The 23,103-nt window shown below is 40.0% G+C and overlaps 1 protein-coding gene across 8 annotated transcripts in view; it reads right to left on the bottom strand.

The window, feature by feature from the left end:
• The window catches only part of TENM1 (teneurin transmembrane protein 1), a 799,512-nt gene that overhangs the window by 148,073 nt on the left and 628,336 nt on the right, over window positions 1-23,103 (bottom strand). For all 8 annotated transcript variants that reach the window (XM_060002255.1, XM_060002258.1, XM_060002259.1 and 5 more), the window contains 2 exons: window positions 20,117-20,333; window positions 3,542-3,661 (listed from right to left, as the gene is read on the bottom strand). In XM_060002255.1, the coding sequence (XP_059858238.1) occupies window positions 3,542-3,661; window positions 20,117-20,333 (337 nt within the window). The remainder of the gene's footprint in view (window positions 1-3,541; window positions 3,662-20,116; window positions 20,334-23,103) is intronic.

Raw genomic sequence — 23,103 nt, 5'->3', positions numbered from 1 at the left:
GGAAGGTGGATCTGTAGCCAACAATCCATCTAAACTATTGCAATACCCAATAGAATGCTCTCTCGATGATTAATTCCTTTGGGATTTCCCCCACCACAAATGGTCTCCATTGGCAAGAGTCAGTAAGAACAGGTTACAAAGTCACGTGAGAGTGAGCATAAAACACCCAAGGGAGAGAGCATACTTGTCTGGAGACCGTTAATCCGTAATAAGTCAGACCCGTCCTATTCATAGATGGAAGACTATTGTAGCTTATGTAAAATGCTTATTTCTGCCTTATGGTATCCATAAATGAACAAACTCTTACCTTGAGGGGAATCAGAGGAAACCCTCTCTTCATCTCCCAAAGTCTTCTGAACAAAGTTCTTGAGACCTTTAATGCTCTCAAGAATCTTCTAGGAATGTCAATGCTTCACCTATTTTGCTTATCATTAGCTGAACTATCAATATGAGCATCTGTTACATATCTAAGTTGAAGGTGGTAAATCATAGAAGGTAAGAGCAAGATTACTTGGGTTCAACTTTTGGCTCTACCCTTATTAGCTGTGTTAATTTGGATAAGTTTTCTCATCTGCCAAATGGGGAGGATGATAATAATGATTCCTATCTCATAAAGTTGTTATGAGGATGAAACAATATGTATGAAAATGCAAGGAATACAGTAGATACTCATACATCATCTTTCCTTTAGAATTGCCTTTTTTTTCTTTTCTGCTACTTTGGCCTCTCCCAATCTGCATACCTAATCTCTTCTTACTTTTAGAGGGACCCGTCTTCCACTCCCACCCTTCCTTCTGCTTTTTATACATCACTTTGGTCTCATGACCTAGACTTTTCCTGGTTCCCTATGGAAAGTTGTCAATTAACTTGTGCAGATGGATGATAATGTGGGTAATTAGTTCTCCAGCCACCATAACATATTTGCATATAACAGGGAGTTTGAAAGAGTCAATAACTTAACCCAAAGCAGTGATACCATTGATGGGAACAAAAGCCACAGTGGCAGAGAGGTGGGATTGAGATTTGGAGACAGAAAGCCAGAACTTTACAGCATTTTGCATATCACACCCTGTCTACCAGGTATCTAAATGCTAACCTCAACCTTTCTATAATCCTTTTGCCCTCAGGTATACAGATGGTCCCCAAGTTACAATGGCTTGACTTAGGGTTTTTCAACTTTATGATGGTGCAAAAGTGATAAGCGTTCAGTAGAAACCATACTTTGAATTTTGATCTTTTCCCGGGCTAGCGATATGCGATAGAAACTCTCTTGTGATGCTGGGCAGCGCAGCGGGCCACAGCTCTGTTGGCCACGTGATCACGAGGGTAAATAACTGATATGCTTACAACTCTTCTGTACTCACACAACCAGTCTGTTTTTCACTTTCAGTTCCGTATTCAATTGATTACATGAGATATTCAATACTTTATTACAACAGGCTTCGTGTTACATGATATTGCCCAACTGTAGGCTAATGGAAATGTTCTGAGCACATTTAAGGTAGGTTAGGCTAGGCTATGATGCTTGGTAGGTTAGGTGTATTAAATGCATTTTCAACTTAAAATATTTTCAACTTATGATGGATTTATCGGGATGTAATTCCATCATAAACTGAGGAAGATCTGTAGTTTCTCTAGATATTCTACTTCTGAAATGTACTTAACTCAATCTGAGGTAGCAACCAGCAGAGACATATAAATGGAAACTCTCATCACACTGTCACTTTATGTCTAAGAGATGATAGTGGGACTGTCTGGTTGGTATTTGGGGCATATATTTTGAATGCCTACATCCTTTGTGGAGCCTGAGGGAAGAGTTACTGCCAGAGGGGACTCTGGCTAATATCTGTCATCTATATAAACCTGGTTCTCACAGTGAGCTCAGTGGGAGGGTCCTGGTATTTTACTTAAGATTAAAAACACAAAAATAACAATAAAAATTGTCATTCTTTAATGCTTTCTATAAACTGGAAACAGAAAGTTTATAGACTTTTTAGACATCACATTTCTTTTAGGTTCTTTTGTGAATATCGAATAACTCACTGAAACCTTTGGACACAAGCTAAAAAACCTAAGGCACATCATTTCTCCATAAGAAGCCAAATATCCCTGTGGGCATATTCTATTTAAAGAAATAATCCATTTCTCAATTTCTGGCACATGGTTGAACCTGCTGGCAAGGGAGAGGCCAGTTTTCTGTACCAGCTACTGGTGCGTGAACTATCAAAATTCCATCATTCAATCTAATTGAGAAAAAAGTCCATTTGAATTAGTAGAGAGCTCTGATTATAGAATATTTGAAAGGAAATAGTTTTTATTGCATATATATATATATATATATATATATATATTCAAACTAGATGCTCCCAGAGTAGTTCTGCTGAGCTTGTTATAATGAATAGACGGCTCATTTCTAATTAGCAATATAATTTACATACAAATAATTCATATAATTTCCTAAAATCTTAAAAAGTTTTTCTTAAATAGGTTTAAACTCTTCCTTAGTATCTTCTTTAACTATTTTTTGTAAGCCTTTTCTTGAGAGGCAGTTGAAAAAATAAATTCAGCATAGCCCAAGTTGAACAATTAACAATTCTGAAGTGGCTAGGACTAATAATAACGTCTGATTTTAGGTTCTTGAAATGACATAGTCTCTCACACTGTGATAAAGCTTCAAGGCAATAGGTCTCTTTATATGAGTACTGAAGCGGCTTGTTATCAGTAGGACATTTCAAGGGTAGCCACCTGGAGTCTAGGGTACCTCAAAGCCATCATTACAATGTTCCTGAGAATCATAAATAGGTACCTTTAAGCTGGACACATGGGCCTATTGACTCAAATATTCTAAACGAATGTCTACCTGAAGGATGGCAACAAAAATGTTTTTGTGAGCAAACCCTTTTCCACGAGGAAAAGATTTAACTAGTGGTCTTGCTTTCCAGGTCTCTGAGAACCTGGGGAAGCCCTTAGAGAGCAGCTTGGTGGTTGGTGCTTAAGGTTAAATCACTATGGTTATATAGACACCAAGGGAAATCGGTTAAGCTGGCCATGCTTTTCGACCTGTTATAGCCACTAGTAAAATAGGCAGTCTAGGGAGGACACATTTTTTTTTCCTTTAATGTCTCAATGTGGTTGAATTGTATACCTTTGGAAGAAACCTTTTGGACAACTTTACCTCTGAAATATTTTGAGGCTATCATGGAAAGAACAGCCTAGGTGTTCAATGCTTCATTACCTGCATCATCTTACTGGATTTTGAATCTGTATTTATAAATGATGAAGGCTTAGATGAAGGCTAGACAACTTTCCACATGGCCAGGGTTTCAGGAAGACTTGACAGTAATAGTACAGGGTTGGTTAGGAGCTAAACTTGGTTTGATTTAGATGGGGAATAGAGGAAATAAATAACACCAATGACTTTTTTAGATACAGCTTGAAGGAAGATGGGCTTATAAACACTGTATCACTTGAGCCCTGGTTTGACTCATGGCTAGAAGTCAGTATTTGGCCCACACAATGATCAGAAGCAATATTGACGTACCTTCCATCTTGCCGGCTGATGGTAAACCCATAATCACTGTGGTGCAAGAAACTAACATTCACCCCTACTAGAGGGGTTCCATCTACAGCCATCACTTGGCCTCGAATCACACAAGCACGCCTGCAACACAAGATCAAAGGCAAATATAAAAGCATGTTGAAACTAGATTCTAGAAGCCAAGTTGGAGAAAGTTTGGAAAACACAGTTCAGTATAACAAAGAAAACAATAATTTCACCAACGAGTAGTAACTTCTAATAACATTTTGGTGACGGTATGAATACCTTTTTTTACCAATAAAAATTGGGATTATACTCAGTATAGTTCTGAATCCTGATATTTTTTTCATTTTTTTTCTTTTTCTTTTTTTTTTTTTTTTTTGCGGTACGCGGGCCTCTCACTGCTGTGGCCTCTCCCGTTGCGGAGCACAGGCTCTGGACGCGCAGGCTCAGCGGCCATGGCTCACGGGCCTAGCCACTCCACGGCATGTGGGATCTTCCCGGACCGGGGCACGAACCTGTGTCCCCTGCATCGGCAGGCGGACTCCCAACCACTATGCCACCAGGGAAGCCCATGAATCCTGATATTTTAAAGTTGGCAGTATATTATTAACACTGTCCAATGTAATTAGAAATTCCTTAATATATCATTTTGATATTAGATAATATAGCCCTAAAACAGTATTCCTTGTTTAATCCATTCCCTATTTTAGGATATTTAGTTGTTTCTTATTTTTTTCTGCAATGAATTTCTTATTATTTCCTTGGGAGATAGTCCTAGTCATGGAAAGATACTTTTCTCTTATTAAAATTAATTAAAATGAAAATTAGTTAATACATAAATACACTGTAGACGTGACTAAAGTCCCTGCTGACCACCTCCCTCCCAGTTCCTGGTCTTCTCCCCAGAGGTAATCAGCAATATCATTTTGTTGAGGGCATTTTCTATGCATTTACATACATAGGTGTGAACACTTTTAAGGCTCTTAATACATATTGCCAAATTACTTTTTCTGGAAAAATAATAATAAAAAAAAAAGCAGACTTAGTTGGGCAAATTTTAACAGTTAAAGTCTGCAAAAGAGACATGGTCCCTGACTATATAGCACCATGTTTCTCTGGCCTGATTGAAATAAAATATTTCAGGAGATTTTCCCTTTAAACAAATGAGTTTCATCTTTGCCAAATAAGAGGATTCCATTAGACTAGCCCTTAACAGAGCTGTCTCCCAGGGACATAGTCCACTAAAACGAGTATACTTTCAGCTATAGCTTGGCCAACAAGTTGTAACAAAGTTTAGGAGCTTGGCAGTTAAGAAGGCCCAGGGGCAACCCCCAAGCACAGATTTTTCACTTGTCTGTCGTTTTTGGGGTTGGGGGGAAGGGGGTCTCACCAGAGTCCAGTCCTAGCCTTGGCAGCCCTGAGCTCTAGAACGTGCATTTTATAGCTGGAGCTGGTAGGGTTGAAGAGGTTGGGCAGGGTCAATGAGTTTTCCTAGGGCATTAATGTCATTTTTTTCACCAAGTGAGATCAGGGTATCCAGGCAAGCTCAATCTTGGATTAAAAGGGGCCATGTGGGCTTCCCTGGTGGCGCAGTGGTTGAGAGTCCGCCTGCCGATGCAGGGGACACGGGTTCGTGCCCCGGTCGGGAAAGATCCCACATGCTGCGGAGAAGCTAGGCCTGTGAGCCATGGCCGCTGAGCCTGCACGTCCGGAGCCTGTGCTCCGCAGCGGGAGAGGCCAGAACAGTGAGTGGTCCGCGTACTGCAAAAAAAAAAAAAAAAAAAAAGGGGCCATGTGATTTGGGCAAACATGACTTTCCAAAGTAACCATAATAATTCCACCCTGGCATTATACATTCTTTCAATCAGCAAGTCAAGGCAATGTGTCTAAAGGCTCTTGGCCACAAAGATCGTTCAAGAGAAAAAAAAACTGTGAAAAAGCAAGAGACAGTTACCAGCCAAAGCTTGTGTTATATGTTATGGCCAATAAACATCACTACTAAATTCTACTGCAATCAGAAGAACTGGGATATGTTATACTGATAGGATTTATCCTGCATCACCTAAAGCCTTCCCCCAACACAAACTATAAGCCATTAAGTATTGCACAAAGCTAAGCTAGTATAATTGTTGCTATTAGTGTCTTTATTGAACTCTTCAGAGCGACATTCCTAGTTCTGACATAAATTAGTGGGTTTCTTCTTTCCAATGAGCTGTCCATCTTATGAATTCTGTAAATAATGGTTCTGAATGGCATGCAAATGGCACACTGGCACTTGCTTTGCCTTGTCTGATTCTTCCAGTTCCTTTTTGGGGAGATTTTGAAATCCCATTTGTTCTAATAGAGAAGATATTTGAAAGTCACCAAGTTCTGGATTTTGAACTAATCCTGACAGATCTGGTCCCTGGTTCTAAATCCAATGTAACAAGACATGAAAAGAGAAGGATGGCTCTAGTTTTATACAGTGACATTTTGAAGGTCTTTACAAAGCAAAATTTGACAAACTGTGTATAGATTAAGTAGAAACCAGCTGAGAAAATCTCCTGCAAACTACATAGGGATCGGAGCCAGAGGGGCTGAGAAGAAACGTGCATTAGTGAGGCCACCTTCATTTGAAGATCAGTTCAACATTGCTTCCTGAGCCCTATGTGCTGATGGCTTTTGGAGGGGTGTGGTAGGGGGTAATTATGAACTTGCCAAGTCTTTACCAGTTAACAAGGTGGGCTTTTCAACAATGATGCCTACTTAGGTGGTCACTGATTCCCTACTGGCAAGACAATTCTACACGCGCTTATTTTACTTGTTCACATTAATCTAGACATTGTGTCTTCCCACAGCTGCACTAGGCTCAATTATTTTTGTTTTTATTTTGTCAAGCCTAGTTGACATTATTTGCTCATATTTTATGACAGACACAGATCTGTCTCTTCTCTTAGCTGCTCTTTTATTTTCTATACAGCTTATATTTATGAAGGATCCAGGCTGGTGAGTGAAAGTCTCATAAAAGTCATCATTATTCTGTGCACTTCTCTTGTATTCTTCTCTTCCTTCATTCTGTATCTCATTCTGAGTAGACTTGTCTTTTGAATCCTCTTCTCTTTAATATTCCTCATATTTTATGAAGCACACAGATTTGTGTGATAACGACTCATCAAAGTCATCATTATTCAAGACATTGTCTACCTGTTCTCATTCATTTCTCTCATCATTCATAAATAATGCTCAGACTTGTCTTTCAACTCCCCTACTTTTTTTATTCCTCATATTTTATGATCCACACCAACTTACAGCATATGATAAAGCCCCATAAAACTTATTATTTTACATTTATCAGCATTGAACTCTCTTTGTAATGTACTGGATTTTAAATGTTCTAAGATTCCCTGTATCTTGCTGCATTTGCTTCCATTATTTACACACTCCATGTCATCCATTTTTCACAAGAATAACTCTTAGCTCCTTTCATTCCTGGGTTACTAGTACTTACTATAATCTTTGACCAACATCAGCCATCCTGCATCAGTATAAGTTGTCTAAATTTCCGGACAGTATTATTCTTTTTTAATTGGCAGTAATTTGGATTGGCACTGCATGCAGAAACCTAGGAAAAAAATCTTCTCAGGCAAACTCTCCATTTCAAAAAGAATGCTCTCACGTCTGCTCGCTTCCCCAGGCTACTCGAGCTCCAGATAGCCCTTAGGGAACCTTCAGATGTAGTCTTGGCAGGTATGGTGTATTGTGCCACTTCATACAGCACAACTGCCACTTTGTACGCTCCAGCTTCTAAACTCAACTTTCTTCATTAATTGTGGGGGGTAGCCTTGTATCTGCTTTATTTTTCCTGATTTACGCAACCACTAAAATATACTTTCTCCCCCATGTACATAATCTGTTTGTTTATGTTTCCAATATCCAAGGTGGCCTGCATAATTCACCTTTTTCCTAGGTTAGATCCTTGCTGAAGTAGTGAGGCATCTATGGCTGGGGTCTGTCTTCAGTCATCCCACAATCCTACTTTCCGTGTTTTTTGTCATGCCCAATTGCGGTGCCTCCCTGTTTCCTGTCCAGCTTCTTCAAATCACCATTTAAGTGAGGCAGTCATACTTGGCCTGTCCTTGGTCTGTCCTGAGGAAACATCTTGAACTCTTAAACTTTTGCCACATGAAAAAGTTCAACGTGAGTCCTAAACCTTTAAGGACCTGTCTTTTCCTGAAACCTTTTCAATTAAGTAATATACGGAACTCTTGTGAACCTTCCAAACTAGATTACAGAAGCTACTGTCTGGACTATCATGAAGCTGGCCCTGCACATGTGTATAGCAGGTATGTGCCCAGTGTGACTGTCTTTTGTGTTGGTTGTGTGTGTGTGTTTGAGTACTCTCAATGGCGGGTACTGCATGCTTTCCATCTTTGTCCGGGGCTCTCCTTCTTTGATCCACAGACTTGGATGGGATATTTTGCTTCCTTGAACCTCTAAAAACAAGGACTTCTCCCTGCTATTGTGGGTTAGAGCAAGATAACTTGAACTTGGATGAACGTGTCCAATGTGACTTTAAAAACATGTATGGGGAAGATCACCCCTCACAAGTGTCTCTCTTCTTCTTCTCTGGATAATACAGGCCAAGCTGTCGACCTGCTGTCACTATGCTAAAGCAGCAACCTCAGAGGAACTGCTTCTCCCTTTAACTAAATGCTGAATCCTCTAGGTGTTTGGAGCTTGGTCTGAAGAACAGGGCATCTTGGGAAACGCAAGTCAGTACACTTTACCGAGAGCCTTATTTAACTAACAAGCTGCTTGTTAGACAGTTCTGATGCAAAAGGTCTAATTCATTCTGTATTTGCTATTTTCGTGGCATAGTCAAATTATCCCTAGGCTTCAATAAATTCTTGGTTTCATTTTCCTCTTCCCTTCTTTGTTGTCTTTTGTCTTTGGTGTCAAATTTCCAATATTCATTCAACACCTCAGGCAAAAAACATTAACCTCAAGCACAAAAGTTGGTTTGAAAAACAAGGCTGAAAACTAAATTGCTGAAAGAAGATGTAATTTACTGCATGGTATTTCTGATTAAAATCTTTCGTAAGGAAAATGAGGCTCAAGGGCTAGGGAAGTTATAGCTATTTGCTTTTGTTGCTAACAGGAGCATAAGCAACCTTTGAAGGGTAACATTCAAAATCAAGGACCTGGCCAGCAGGGGATCTAGCAGCAGGTGGACAGGTTAGGTTGTTTTTTCCACAGGAACAGATGAAATCCTTTCCACAGCTGACAGCTCTGGTCAAGAGATAGCATCGAGAAGGACTGGGCTGAGAGAGGCTATGTGAATCCTCTGCTCAGTGGTGTTGGAATCCTGCCCTGTAAATTCCTCTATGAGTTGTCAGTTGGTTCAAATCTCCAAGGGACAGAAACCTGCTGCATATGAGGTGTGGTTTCATGGTTCTCCTGACATCTTCTCCGCGGGCTTATTATACCGTAACGTTCCACAGCTGTAGACTGTGTCATTTGGGCTAAATCACTGCTGCTTCTGGGGGCGCTACTGGAATGCAAATACCTCTGAGCGGTTGGGACAAAGGGCTTATGATGCCCTCTTATCCACTGTGGCACACAATGAATAAAGGATCTTCTTTTAAGAGTGTAATTTCGGGACTGTAGTATTGGTCCTCAGTCCCTTCTGGTTATCTTTCTCTCATATACACCGGTGACTCTCAAACTTGATCATGCACCAGAATCACCTGGAAGTCTTGTTAAAACACAGGCTGCCGGGCCTGCCCTCCTGTGTCCCCTGCATTGGCAGGCGGACTCTCAACCACTGTGCCACCAGGGAAGCCCCAACTCAAATATTTTTATATGAAGTTGTAAAATACTTCCGGCCTATCCCACAGCACTACTTCAAGGGTTTCAGAGACCACTTTGAGGTTCCTGTGTAACAGCTCATTTATTAGAAGCCAGCATTCTGGATTGTGAATTATGACCTTCTCATCATGAGAGTTTTGTCTGATAATTGACTACTTCAGGGAATTAAATAGTACCCCTGTGATTGGAAAGAATGAATGGTCCTCCTCAAATGCTTAATTTATGAACACTAACCCCATTATTCCTTTATATACAACTATATAATTACAATTTGGTATTTCATAACTCAAATACATTTGAGGGTTCTAATATTCAGATATTTTGGGGGTTTCCACACATCACATGCTAGTTTTTTTTTGATGTATGTTATCTAAGCTGGTACAGTACCATGAAAACATTTACTTCTATAGCATAAACCTGTTTCCATGTTCTGCAAATGTGAATGCAGTGAATGTTTATATGTAAACCCAATAAAATCTCATTAGTTTTTAGTTAAATAGAGCAGGCTGATTTAATCCTACTCAGTTGGTCACTAGCCCAAATAAATAATACCTACCAAATGGGTAACATTAAAAGCAGCTAGGAGCATTACCCATCAACATTCTAGGACTTTGGGAAAGGTGGTGCTATTGCAAATGCAGATAGCTTTTTAAGAAGAATTATTTTCCTCATGGCTAGTGATGTTTCAAGTAAAACAAAATGGGGGCACTCACCCTGAGGTAGGGTGCCTATTTTCCCATCTGCCCTGGTAATTGCTTGTCAAAAGTAGACTTGCTTTTGATGCCTGAAATCCCCAAAGTAATGGGAAAAAGATCAAGTGTTTTGAAGCAATAAGAAAACTGACAACACAGTCACATTTTCAGGACTGCAGAAGTGCCAGTTTGCTTCATTTAGACACATGATTATTTTTGTCCAGAATTTGAATCCTGAAATATTTGCCCTGGAAGCCCTTGTAACTCTTGAATAGTCTCAAGTTTTATTTTATTTTTTTGGTTGGTTTGTTTTTGTCCTGTTTTCCACATTACTCAAATGGTTTATCTTTGTAATCAGCCTTATGGGGTTTTGTTAACCTCATTAACCTTTCCTGTCACTTCTCTGTGAATCTGCCCTTCAAATAAATGGATAGTCGTTAAATACAGGGCAAGTCTGTCTTGTTGGCTATAGCCTGGCCATGGATTACTCTTCCCTCCAGGAGGAAAAAGTGTGGCCTAACTGTCCACGCCAGTTCTAGCTCTGGCTTGTTAATAATCATCGATGTGACTTTTCCTAAGAAATGGGATTACTCTCAGCCTCCTTTGTTCCTTATGGAAAGTGAGAGTGATAGTTCTTCCCTGTCTTATCCCCAGTCACCTCACAAAGATGCTGTAACAGTAAAGTAACCCAGTAAAGTGACTGTCTTTTGAACTGGAACTTTCAAATTATATTCTATTATGTACCCTATATATATAAAGTATATATATATATATATATATATGTAAATACATGTGTTTGTATAAATAAGATATTAAGCACTTACTATGAGTCAGGTACCATGCCAGGCACTTTTCTTATTTTATTTCACTTACCATCAATATAACCCTGAGTAGGTACTACTATTAGCCTGTTTTAAAAAATGAGGAAACACATTCAGAGAGGTTAAAAAAAATTGCTCAAGATAACGCAGCTAGTAAGTGGTAGAAATGGTGGACGTCTTTTGACCTGGACCCTAAATGGCCTAAGCTGTAGACTTTTTTAGTCAAGATGTAAATAATGTGGCTACAGATGAAAAGAAAGTGCTTTTCATCCACAGGATGTCACTACTTTGTAGACATTTACCAGCTGCTGAGCACTTTCTACGTGCAGGGTGTATGGTGGAGATGCACCACAAGATGTCATTTGTTCTTTCTCCCTAGACTTGCATTGACTCTGCCCTCTCCAGGGACAAGATAAGATGACAGAACTAGCTAGAGTCACTGCAAGCAAATTGTATGGCTGAGAAGTAGGTATTAAGGATTTGATCCTTTCGAATTTCAATCCTAATTGAGCAGTAAGTAAGATAGGTAAAATATTAGAAGACACCTATTCACACCGAGATAAGCTGTAGACAGCTACTGGTACTACTAATCACCATTATTAAGCACCTCAGAACATCTGAGTTTCAAAATATCACAAATAATCAATTGCACAGCTTTTGAAAGATTTGTGCTCAGATTTCTTTGCCCAAGAGCATTTGCAAAGAAGTGAAAGTCACACATTCCTTCTTTTTTGGTACCTTTAGGTGTTGACTGCTGATTTCAGGAGCTAGCCAGCACTATAAATCTTGGAACCTTCAGCACTTTGTAAGTTTTTAAATGTGTCTTGAACATGTTTCCTGAACTTTAGCATTAGACAAAATAGTTGTCTGAAAATCAGGAGATCCCATCTTCACACACGTAACACCTTTCACATACACGAGATCAAAGTGCTTTATTAGCAAGTAGCAGAAATCTTACTTCTCACTTGGGACGACTACAGAAGTGATAAGCAAAGGAGGTTGCTTAGGAAAAGCAACATGGGAAGACAGACAGACTCACAAGGAATCATGGCAGAGCCAACCCACTCTTGGGTCCCTCTTCCAAATGTGGGCAGGTTATGTGCAGTGCCTCACTTTAGAAAGAAAGGTGAACACAGATAGATTTGCAGGTGCTGATGCCTTAGAAAGAGCTTCCCCCAGTCCTTAGTTTATTCAATTTATTCAGCAATTGTTGCATTGTGTGTTTATCAGTCCCTAGTTGTGTACCTGGCATAATGTCTTTCACATTCTTAAGATTAAAAATACACAAAGATTTGCCATTAGTAAGTATACCTGGAGGTCCTTAACTACTAGATTCATGAAAAAGTTAAACACAAAGCATATGAATTCAAATTTGTTCCTCAGCAAAATTATGAATGATTAGGTACAGACCTTCTGGGGGATACCTGTACATAGACTGTGAATGTTAACTCAATGAATGCTTTAATGTTATAATAACATTGCATTTCCTTATAAATATTCTAAAATATAAGCTTTCCTTACCTCCTCTTTTTCATAATTCCAAATCAGGATGTGGTTTCTACGTATCTGATTTCTTTTAGGGTCAACACTAATTGATGACAATCTGCTATTTTAAAAAATTCTTTTCATGACTTAAATGGTCGAGGGCTGTTGCTGATTTCTCTTTCAGAGGCCATTCAGTTTGTCTGAGGTATTCAGTTTTTCTCAATGTATTCCTGAAGGACAGGCACCCCATCCATTTATCAGTAAAACCTGGTACAATAACCAGTATGTAGTAATTCCTTGAGAAAGGTTTGTTCTACCTTTCTGTTTCACACAATGCCACAGAATCTTGATTCAGTGGACCCTAAAAGTGACAGCCAGGCTCTGGATTGTGTGATAAGCTGCTGCAGAAGGGTCCAGGTGGCAGGAAACATTCTTGCCAAGATCATCTAACATATAGATGAATGCTATGAGCTCTCTGCTCTAGTGCCAGAGAGGATTTCCCAGACCACTCTGTCTAAATGGTCACTCTCTGTCCCTAAATTTTCTTTATCTCGTTTGACAGTACTTATACCTACCTGACATTTACCTTTTTCATTATTGTCAGTTTTCCTCACTAGACTGTATGGGGAAGGCAATTTGCTGTAGGCCAGAGCCTAGGACAGTGCCATTATGCGAACCAAGTAAACACTGCCATGTTCATCAATCTCAAGAGTGAAATGATTAATCTTCCCCAATGTGGATTATCTTGAAAGAAACTGTAGGGTCTATCATTACAAATGACGCCAAAGTGTGGTTAAATGGGAAGTTTTTTCAGTGTGGTAAATGGGAATTTTTTGGATGATTGTTTTTTCCCCTTGAATTCATCTTTTTAACACAAACATTTCAAACTGTACTAAAATTATTTATAGGCCCAGATGTCAAAGGATGAAACTTCCTGCGAATAGTTAAGCTGCTCACCGTCCAAATAAGCTTTGTATTTTTTCTTGCAAGTCATCCAGGCGCCTCCTCAAGCTCACCTGAGTCGATTAGTCCCATCCCTGAGTTTCTGCTGAAAACTTCCAGGTCAGTCTCACTTCTGTAATTGTTTAATGACTTGGTCTCATTTGCTAGAATACCTTGTCTTACCTCCATTATGGTTACCTGACTGCTTCATCAAAGCAGTCGAATTTGGGACCCTGAGTTGATGAACCCCAAGCTCCCTGATGTTCCATTATCCACAGAATTTATTGCAATTTGTAATTCATTTAATTCTTTATGTATCTACTTGATGCTTTGACTGCTTCTACCACTAGAATGTAAAGGGAGTTCTGTGAATAAGGGGACTCTGTTTCTTTTGTTTACCTCCATCTGCACAGTTCCTGGCACAGAGTGGGTGACTCAAGAAATATCTGTTGAATAAATGAGTGAATACATATCCTCATCACTTTATAAAAATGAGTTGATAGGAGGATATTAGATTACATTAGAGACAGCAGAGGACTTTGGTATCTCTTGTAGAGAAATTTAAAGTTCTCAGTTACTCTGGAAATACTAATATTTCAATAAAATGTACATTTTAAAAAACAGGAATTTGTATCTGTCAAGTATGGTTATTCTTAAGTCTTCATCAGATCCGAGATCAACAGCAATGATCATCTTCCTGCAACCTTCGCCTTAACCTCATTCTTGATTTAATAACTCATTTTGCCATTCACAGGATTTCAAATGGTATACGTTCCCAGATCAACTAAGTGCAGAAAGGCATAATTTATTAAACAAGTTATGATAGTAATCATGGCTGTTGCCAGGTATCATGAATAATGATTTCGTTACTGAATGGGGTATAGTAAAGGAAGGGAAGGACTTGGGTAGGTAAAGAGTTTGCCAAGAATGCCATGCTCAAGGCATTTGAGGTACCTCAATTAGTTTTGGGGTGCTTGTCTTTGGTTTTCTCATGAGCTGGAACAGCAAAGTGAGCCAGTTCACAGCAGTATTCCTATGACTTCCTGATATTGCTCCTTATTTTCTAATTTTTCCTTGGTTTCAAATTTTGATTATCTAGCCCACTGAAGGCAGAGAGGATTATTGATGCTTACACAAAGTTATAAATGATGTCAATTATGAACAGGCTCTGGCAGTGGTGGAATGTCTCATAAGTTTAAAAAAAAAGAGTAATTACTTTGCTACTGTTATATAATCACTTCATCTTTTATGAATTTGTTCCTGTGCTATTTGGAGAACAGTAATCTTACCTTTAGGCTGCTTCTACATTTGGGAATTGACTTATTTGAGGTCCTAATATCATCTGTGTGTTCTAGGCAACCAAAAAGAGTTTTTCACTAGCAAATATGAGAAGAGCACTTCAATATCACTACAACTAAGCCACTCACTCATTCACTCATTTTCTTACCAATTTTCTGCCAGATGCTGTGTTCGGATCTGGGGATACAGTGGTATGGCAGATTAAGGATGGCCACGAATTCTTTGATACTTCTCTCCGCTAGAGGTAGGATTTATGACCCTCCCTTTGAATCTGGACAAGCTCTGTGACTACTTTGATAAACAGTATATAACACAAGGGACACTGGGACAATTTCTGGACCCAGGCCTTAAGAGACTGGTATCTTGTTGTTTCCTGTCTCTTGGAACGTTACCTCTTGGAGCCCTGAGCCACCATATAAGAGCTCTGACAAACTCGAGACTGGCTGCCATGCCCATAGGAAACCCAAGTAGAGAGGCTGTGGGTAGAAAGAGGGATTCCTGGCTGCTGTCCAGCTGTTCCAGCCCCCAGCTATTTGAGTTATACCAGCTGAGAGCCCAAATATCATGGAGAAAAGAGAAGTCATCCTGGCCATACCCTGTCAGAATTTCTGTCTTTTTTCCCTACCCGGGAAAAGAAAAGAAAAGAAAAGGAGAGGGGAGGAGAGGGGAGGAGAGGGGAGGGGAGGGGAGGGGAGGGGAGGAGAGGAGAAAGAAGTTTCTTTTTTCTAACCCACAGAATCATGAAATGTAATCATAATAAATTGTTTTAATCCGTTATGTTTTGGAGTAGTTTGCTACACAGTGATAGATAATCAAAACAGGGAGAGAACAAATCAGACTTGATCCTTGTCCTCAAAGAACTTAGATTTTAGCAATGAGGACAGTTCAGAACTTAAATATTGCACATCCCAGTGTGGAGCAAGAAACTGAAATACAGCAACTTCACAGAAAGTTAGCACTAGAAGAAACCTATCACCCTGCTCAACCTCTTCATTTTGTAGCGTGTTAACAGTGCTGTCATGTGCTTAGTGCTGGATGAAGTTTGGTCCCAACTCTAGAACTTTTCAACTAAGGCTAGGGATCCCACCAGAAGCAGGCACAAGAGGCAGCCACACCCACACCCAGCAGCATTGCTGCAAAGTTTTAGATCTTTAAATTGTTCTTAAAACTTACTCTAAGTGACAAACAATCGTCAAATGCCTCTCAACATACACATCTTTCTCATAGAAAGTGGACATTTTGCTTCTACTATGGTGGGACCTGGGGGTTTATTACTCTAAGATGTGAGGCAGAATGTACATCAACTTATTCATGAGGTGTCCACAGGTCCCCAGTGAACTAAGGGGGGAAATACCCTTCCATTAATGTGGTTTTTAGCTTATGTTCGGTCACTTTTTTTCTCTTTTTAAACCAACACAGCAAAGGTTCAAAAATTAAGTAAAGAGTTAAGATTGGATTTTTGAAGACTCTCAGGGAAACAGATCAGAAAGAAAAAAAACGAACACTTGTGGCCTTTCCATGAAAAGCTATAGAAGCTGTGTAGTCCAGAGGTTACGAACTCAAAGGCCAGCAGGGCCAGGCAGGACCTTGAAAGTGAGGGAAGTGAGTCAGGTGCAAGGGAAACAGTGAATGGTGAGCTAGAGAGGCATGTCATAGTCATTCCAGAGGGGTAACTGGCCCTCAGCTCTGGATGGCCTCTACCAGAGATGTCAAGCTTTGTCAATTTTCTAGAGAAGGAAGACATTCCAATTTTTATGTTAGATCTCTTAGTTTCTAAATGTTGGGCCAAACAAAATACATCTGTGGGCTGATATTAAGCAATGCCTGATGTAGACACCTGACATGGATTGATGTGGGGATCAGCCTCTCGTGGCTACAAAACAGACAAATGAGTTTGGCCAGACCTTGCTGTCAGCGGTTGCACTAACCCCGGTAGGATTTTGTTTTTTAAATGCACTTCTCCATTAGTGATGATGAGTGAAATGTCCGGCTTTGCAAATTACTGCTGTCGTTTAGTTTAATGCACTCTTGTTTTTACATATTTATAAAAACCTTCTACATTATTAATAGTGATTAAATGCTTAGACACTGAAGATCAATAATGCTTCTGTTCACCTATTTACATTATTAAAAAGTAATAAGTCATACAGGGCACGTAGAATATGTGGTTTACTTTGTAGTCATGTTTGGAGTCGACTGAAAACAAGAAACTCAGGTTACAGGGTAAAATGTATTTAAGGAAAAAATGGTAACTGACTTGGGCTTGCTGGAGACTCTACCATGGGCAAGTGGCATGTTCCCAGTGACATGACACCATCAGGGACACAGGAGGTCTAATGTTCCATGTGCTCTCACATGCCAGTGCAGCACACTCAGAACAAGAAAGGCTAGTCTCACTTGGATGCACAAGGATGCACAGTTATTTAACCTTTATCTGTCCTTGCAACAGTCAGTCACCTATATGCCACCATCTTTAGCTCAAAGGCCTCTGATGGTGGCAACACTCAGCAGCAAGTCCTCCATGCGGGTCACATTTTGCCAGTAGGCAAATGAGCCCCTCGGCAATGCCTTCTTCATCCACCTACTCAGCTATCACTCAATTATGTGGCAAAAGCCAAAGAGGAGAATGGTTCCCCTGATTATAGTACCTAAGTGTTCTAGATCTGTCTGAGGAGAGCAACCCCACAGTCACAGATGGATAAGGGTCATAAGTCTTCAGCAGAGCTTTCTAAGTAGCCAAAGTGGCTCAGCATGAGGTCAGGCTCTCAGTATGAATCTGCTTGGTTTCAAATCCTGGCTCTGACACTCACTGGCTGTGACCCTGGGCAAGTGACTCACTTGAAATCTCAGTTCTTGTTTTCTCACCTGAAAAGTGGGGATCATAATGGTGCCTACCATATCGGGTTTTTGTAAGGATTAAATGAGATAACACATGTAAAAGCTTGGTAAGAGACCTGACACATAAGAAGTGGTTAATAACAATTTACACGTAGCAAAAGGCCTGTTTTACCAGTTGTTCAAAAGTGTTCTTCTACCAAGAAGCTCATTACCATTGACTCAGAGTTTGTAAATAATGTCACTGAAATGTGTTAAAATGAGCTGGATTTTACAATATCGCTCGGTTTCTAAGTTTCTTGTGTTAACCCAGATGTCATTCATCCAGTAAAAATGAGATCTGAGTCACTAGGCTCATTTAAGGACAAGTTGAAATGGGGCAGCAGTGGTATAACAGAAAGATTATAAGAGTTGCTACAAAGAAACTTGCTGGCTGTGTGATGTTGGGCAAGTTATTTAATCTCTCTGAAGCTCAATTCCCTCACATATAAAATGCACCAAGACAATACCTACTTCACAGGGATACTGTGAGGATAAGATGAAATAATGTACGTTTGAGAGCCGCACAAACTAAAAAGTACTATTGAGATGTAAGAGCTTGTACCTATTATTACTTATACTCTACATGATCAGAATTGGATTGATTTTATCCAGAGATAACCCGAATAACACTGCATGCGTTGATTTTTTAAAGGAAATATAGTTACATTGCTTGTCCTCAACCGTTTCCCTTGGAAAAGGCCTGCACCTTTTCTGACAGATTAGACATGTGTGTCAGAGCGGAGACCACTGGAAGAAGGAGTCGTTCTGAATTCAAATGTGACTTACAGGCCAAATGATAACTTGGAGCCTTTTACAAAAGAATGAGGAAAACTCAATCAAACCAGGAGGAGGAGAAGGGCATTAAGTACCACAAGTAATAGGCTTGTTCACTCTGTGAGTGGCTGGCAACGCTGCTGAAGCATGAAGCTGAACCGCAGGGGCTGGAGTTTCCCTTCACTTTTCTAAGTTTATTGCTCAAACGCCCTCCTCTGGATCACAATGACTTGGCTCCTGTCTCTCTCAGGTCCTGACTTTCTCCCTTTACTTGAGTTCAGTGAGTCATTTAATACATATCTCCGTGTCATGGCGGTGGTTATTTCATTTACCTATTTTTTTTTTCTTTTGGACTGACTTTTCCTTAAGCATGAATAATGCTTTTTGTTTCCTTTGTTCGTCTGGTGTGCAATAAGTAAGGCTTCACTATCTCAAGAATTACTTTGACTACAGCCATTTGAAATTACCCCAGAGTTGTTAATGAGATGGGGGAAATACTTCAAAATGGGGATGACTGAGTCTCTTGGGAGAAGGCAAACTTTGACTAGATCCCCTGGCAGAAAAGGCCTTTCTTGTGATGCATTGGCAGTTGGTTTGGGGTTCTGTCAAAGATTTAAAAGGTTAGAACTGCACATAATAAACATAATGAGAAAGTTTTAAGTTTCACTAACAGTTCTAGTGTACAGTCTGTGAGAAGGATGCTGAGTGTTTTAAATTTCCACGCACATCGTTTTTTTTCCCTTTCCTAGTGTGTATAGGTCAAGATTGAGTTGTGATTTTCTTAGATTATCACTCATATCAATATAAACTCTTGACCGAGTTTTTCCTGGGGCCTGATAACACCCACCAGGATGCAACTGAGTGGGTGGGATGTAGACAGGAGCTCCTGGACAAATACTTTCCAAGTTTTTTTTTTTTTTTAATTTCTGTTTGTAATAGTCTAGAAGCTAGTGAAATATGAGAAACAGTCAGAGTGAAGGGAAGAGTTTATATTCCATGCTTGGGGGAGTATTTTTCTCTTTCTTCCTTTGGTCCTTGTTGTATCTGAAGTGAACCTGCAGCTGCCACAGCCATCTTGCTACCAACCTAAGAATGAAGCTTATGCTGAAGATGGTAGAACAGAGAAATGGAAAGGACCTGGGACCTAGATGATGTTACTGAACGCTTAGGTCAGCCAACCCCCAAGCCCAACTGCTGGACTTTCTATTCTGAGAGATAAACATCCTTATAGTTTAATAACAATATTTACACATGTTGAATTGTGGCATGAACAAGGCATGAACATTTTTAAGAGATCAGAAATGTTGACTTCAGTGACTTACTTATATCTAGTGCTAATGACTAAAATATATCATTGCTGAAGATGAAGCTGAGAAGAACAACGAGCAAATTCATGTTATTACACTTCAAATAAGTAAGTTAGCATTTTAAAATTTCTTCATCTTATGGGTTGGACTTCGGTCTCAGGTCTTTAGTGACAATTCACGCATTTGAGCTTGCCTAGAAGACAGATTTTCACAAGTCTTGCATTTCACATTGGGACATCAGACTCACCCAACTCATATGGAAACATTTTACACCATGGAATAAAACTTAAAATTTGGCTTTTGAAATTCAAGAATTTTTTAAGGGATCAATCCAAAAGCTGAACAATAAATTTGTAAATTATACTTCTGTTTTTGTCATTAAAAGCCCCATTTATACTTTACTACGAATAATACACATCATGTGTTGTGTGTGTGTGTGTGTGTGTGTGTGTGTGTGTGTGTATCTTCCTTTCACGGTTAAGGAAAAACATGACCACTGTTCATTAAGGAATAGAATAAATACATATATACCTGCTGTCAAATGAGACCTCTGGAGGAATGACATGAGTACTGTCCTTGCCAATGAGGAATTTGATTCGATCATAGAAGAGTCTCGAACTGTGCTGAGAGAAGAGCGGCTGGCTTTGCTGAATGAGGTCAAGAGGATCTGGTGAGCCTTGGCAGAGAGGACTTACATAACAGTTGCTTTGTTGACAACAATCGGGGTCCACACAGTCAGTCAAACCATCTGAAAAAGAATTTTTGAAATTTAGTGTCAAGAGAAACAACATAGTTAGTAACATGCACAAATGGAGAAATATCTAGAATATCGCCAAAGGTAATGGTCCACATTTTGAGTTTAGAATCTATTAAATTCACATGTCTCTCATGAATTATCACCCACTCTGAATTTACGTGGCACATCAGTGAAATTCAAACTATTGTGTTCATAAATCTTTCCTGAATCCTCCAGCAGTACTACATTGTTTAGCATTTGAAGAGAGTATTCTGTTAGTTATCACTCTTTTGAAGTTTCTTTCTTCCTCCGCAAGACCATTCCTCTGGGATTGCAACTATTTCTTATAATTTTTTGGAATTTCTCACATCATGTACATTTATGAACACATAATTAACAAATGCTTGCCAACTTGAATTTGTATTTTTAAAAGATTCTCCCAATATACTTGTCTATTCCTAATTCCCACAATAGAAGCTGGTATTCTGATGGTGACAAAGTGTCTAAAGCAGGGCAGTGATTTTCAGACGTGTAGTCAATTACCTGGGGAGTTTATTAAATTTGTATATTCTTTTTTTTTTTTTTTTTTTTTTTTTGCGGTACGCGGGCGTCTCACCGCCGCAGCCTCTCCCGTCGCGGAGCACAGGCTCCGGACTCGCAGGCTCAGCGGCCATGGCTCACGGGTCCAGGCGCTCTGCGGCACGCGGGATCCTCCCGGACCGGGGCACGAACCCATGTCCCCTGCATCGGCAGGCAGACTCTCAACCACTGCGCCACCAGGGAAGCCCTAAATTTGTATATTCTTGAGTCCCGCCTATTGAAGCAGAATTTCTTCAGAGCCCAGGATTATGCCGTATTTAATCTGAGTGATTCCGAAGCATACTAAATTTTCAGAACCACTTTTTTAGGAATCTGTAGAAGTGACTAGAGCTTACTTGTTCCTAACTGCAGTTATTTGAAGCAAATACTAAGAAATTTCCAGTATATAGTGATGAATGGCTCTCTTTCATTTCCTAGGCCTTCACCATTTACTCCAGACTCCTGAATCCATGGTTGTTCCAACAAATAAATCACATAAAAGCTTCATTCTTTGGTAGAGGAATGATGTGGGACACAGGGGTTACAGGAGGAGGGGAGACTGTTGAGAACCTGATATAGTTGTCCCTCGGTATCTGAGGGTGATTGGTCCCAGGACGCCCGCGGATACCCACATCCGAAGATGCTCAAGTCCCTTATATAAAATGGCACAGTATTTGCACATAACCTACGCATATCCTCCCGTATACTTTAAATCATCTCTAGATTACTTATAGTACCTAATACAACGTAAATACCATGTACATAGTTGTAAATACAATGTAAATGCTATGTAAATAGTTATGAGGCACGCGCCAAATTAAAGTTTTGCTTTTAGGAACTTTCTGGAATTCTTTTTTTTCCAAATATTTTTCATCCGTGGTTGGCTGGATCCAAGGATGCAGAACCTGAGGATACGAAGGGCTGACTGTAGGTGCACAACACTGTGTTAGGTGCTTGGGGAAGGAAAGAGGTAAAAAAGAACCCTTTCCCTGTTTTTAGGAGCTCAGAATTTAGGAGGAATAGGTGCATAAAACAGCTGACTCTTACACTAGTTAAACCTGCAATAAGTGTTATAAGAATTACGTGCAAAGAGAAGGGGTTGGAGTGATTATTTGAGCATATGGACACTTCATTCCACACTCAATAAGCAAAAAAAAAAAAAAAAAAAAAAAAAAGTTAAAGCCCTTCCATGGTCCTTAAAGCAGACCAGTAGCTCTAATTCAGATTTTTTGTTTGTTTGTTTTGCGGTACGCGGGCCTCTCACTGCTGTGGCCTCTCTCGTTGCGGAGCACAGGCTCCAGATGCGCAGGCTCAGCAGCCATGGCTCATGGGACCAGCCGCTCCGCGGCATGTGGGATCTTCCCGGACCGGGGCACGAACCCTCGTCCCCTGCATCGGCAGGTGGACTCTCAACCACTGCGCCACCAGGGAAGCCCTAATTCAGATGTTTAACAAGGGTAAATATAAAAATGCTCATCTTCTTGGCTTGCAGTGGAATAGGGAGGTTCAGATGGATCACCCGCTCCTTAAGGCTGATGATGAAAGTTACTGGCACCGGTTTCACGCGGCTCTTTTGCTCGCTCTCTCTCCTTTACATGGCTGCCCCTGTTGAGCTGGAGGGGGAAGTACCACAGCTGGGGGCAATGAAAGTCAGGAACACCTAGAGAGCAGGCGTTTGGAACAGTAGCCCTAGGGCACCCTGGAAATATTCTTCCCCACATGAGGTCCTTTCAAATTCCCTGTACCATAGACACTACTTTGATTTAAAATGCAGTTTGCTGCTTTCTGGCCTCTACCCTGTTTGTTCAGTGTCGTTCTGCCCCTGATTTTTACTTCTCTGTATATATATTTCTTTTTCACTGATGAATAACTTTTGTGTGCATTAGTTTCCCTAAGAAGTTCCCTTCTGCTCCCCTTTCTCCCCTCATTCAGCAAATTACATTAACAGATTTTCTATAGATTTTAGATGCCACTATCACCTCTCTCTCCAATACATTGTTCTCAGCCTCCTATTAGCACATTATCTCTTTACTCTGCCAATTAAACATCTGGATGTGCTGGAAAGCTGGCAAAAATATCAATCTGATTTAAACAGTTTTCTGATGTCTGAAATTGATGCATAATATACTAAACAATGAAAAACTGCTTTTCAGATGGCCAGTCACCTTTATCTTTCAATCGGCAGCAAGTGCAGTAGTAATAA

This window comes from Delphinus delphis, chromosome X (genome assembly GCF_949987515.2).
Source record: "Delphinus delphis chromosome X, mDelDel1.2, whole genome shotgun sequence".
Classification (NCBI taxonomy): domain Eukaryota; kingdom Metazoa; phylum Chordata; class Mammalia; order Artiodactyla; family Delphinidae; genus Delphinus; species Delphinus delphis.
The sequence above is the reverse complement of the archived record's forward strand: the minus strand, read 5'-3'. Positions and strand labels throughout refer to the sequence as shown.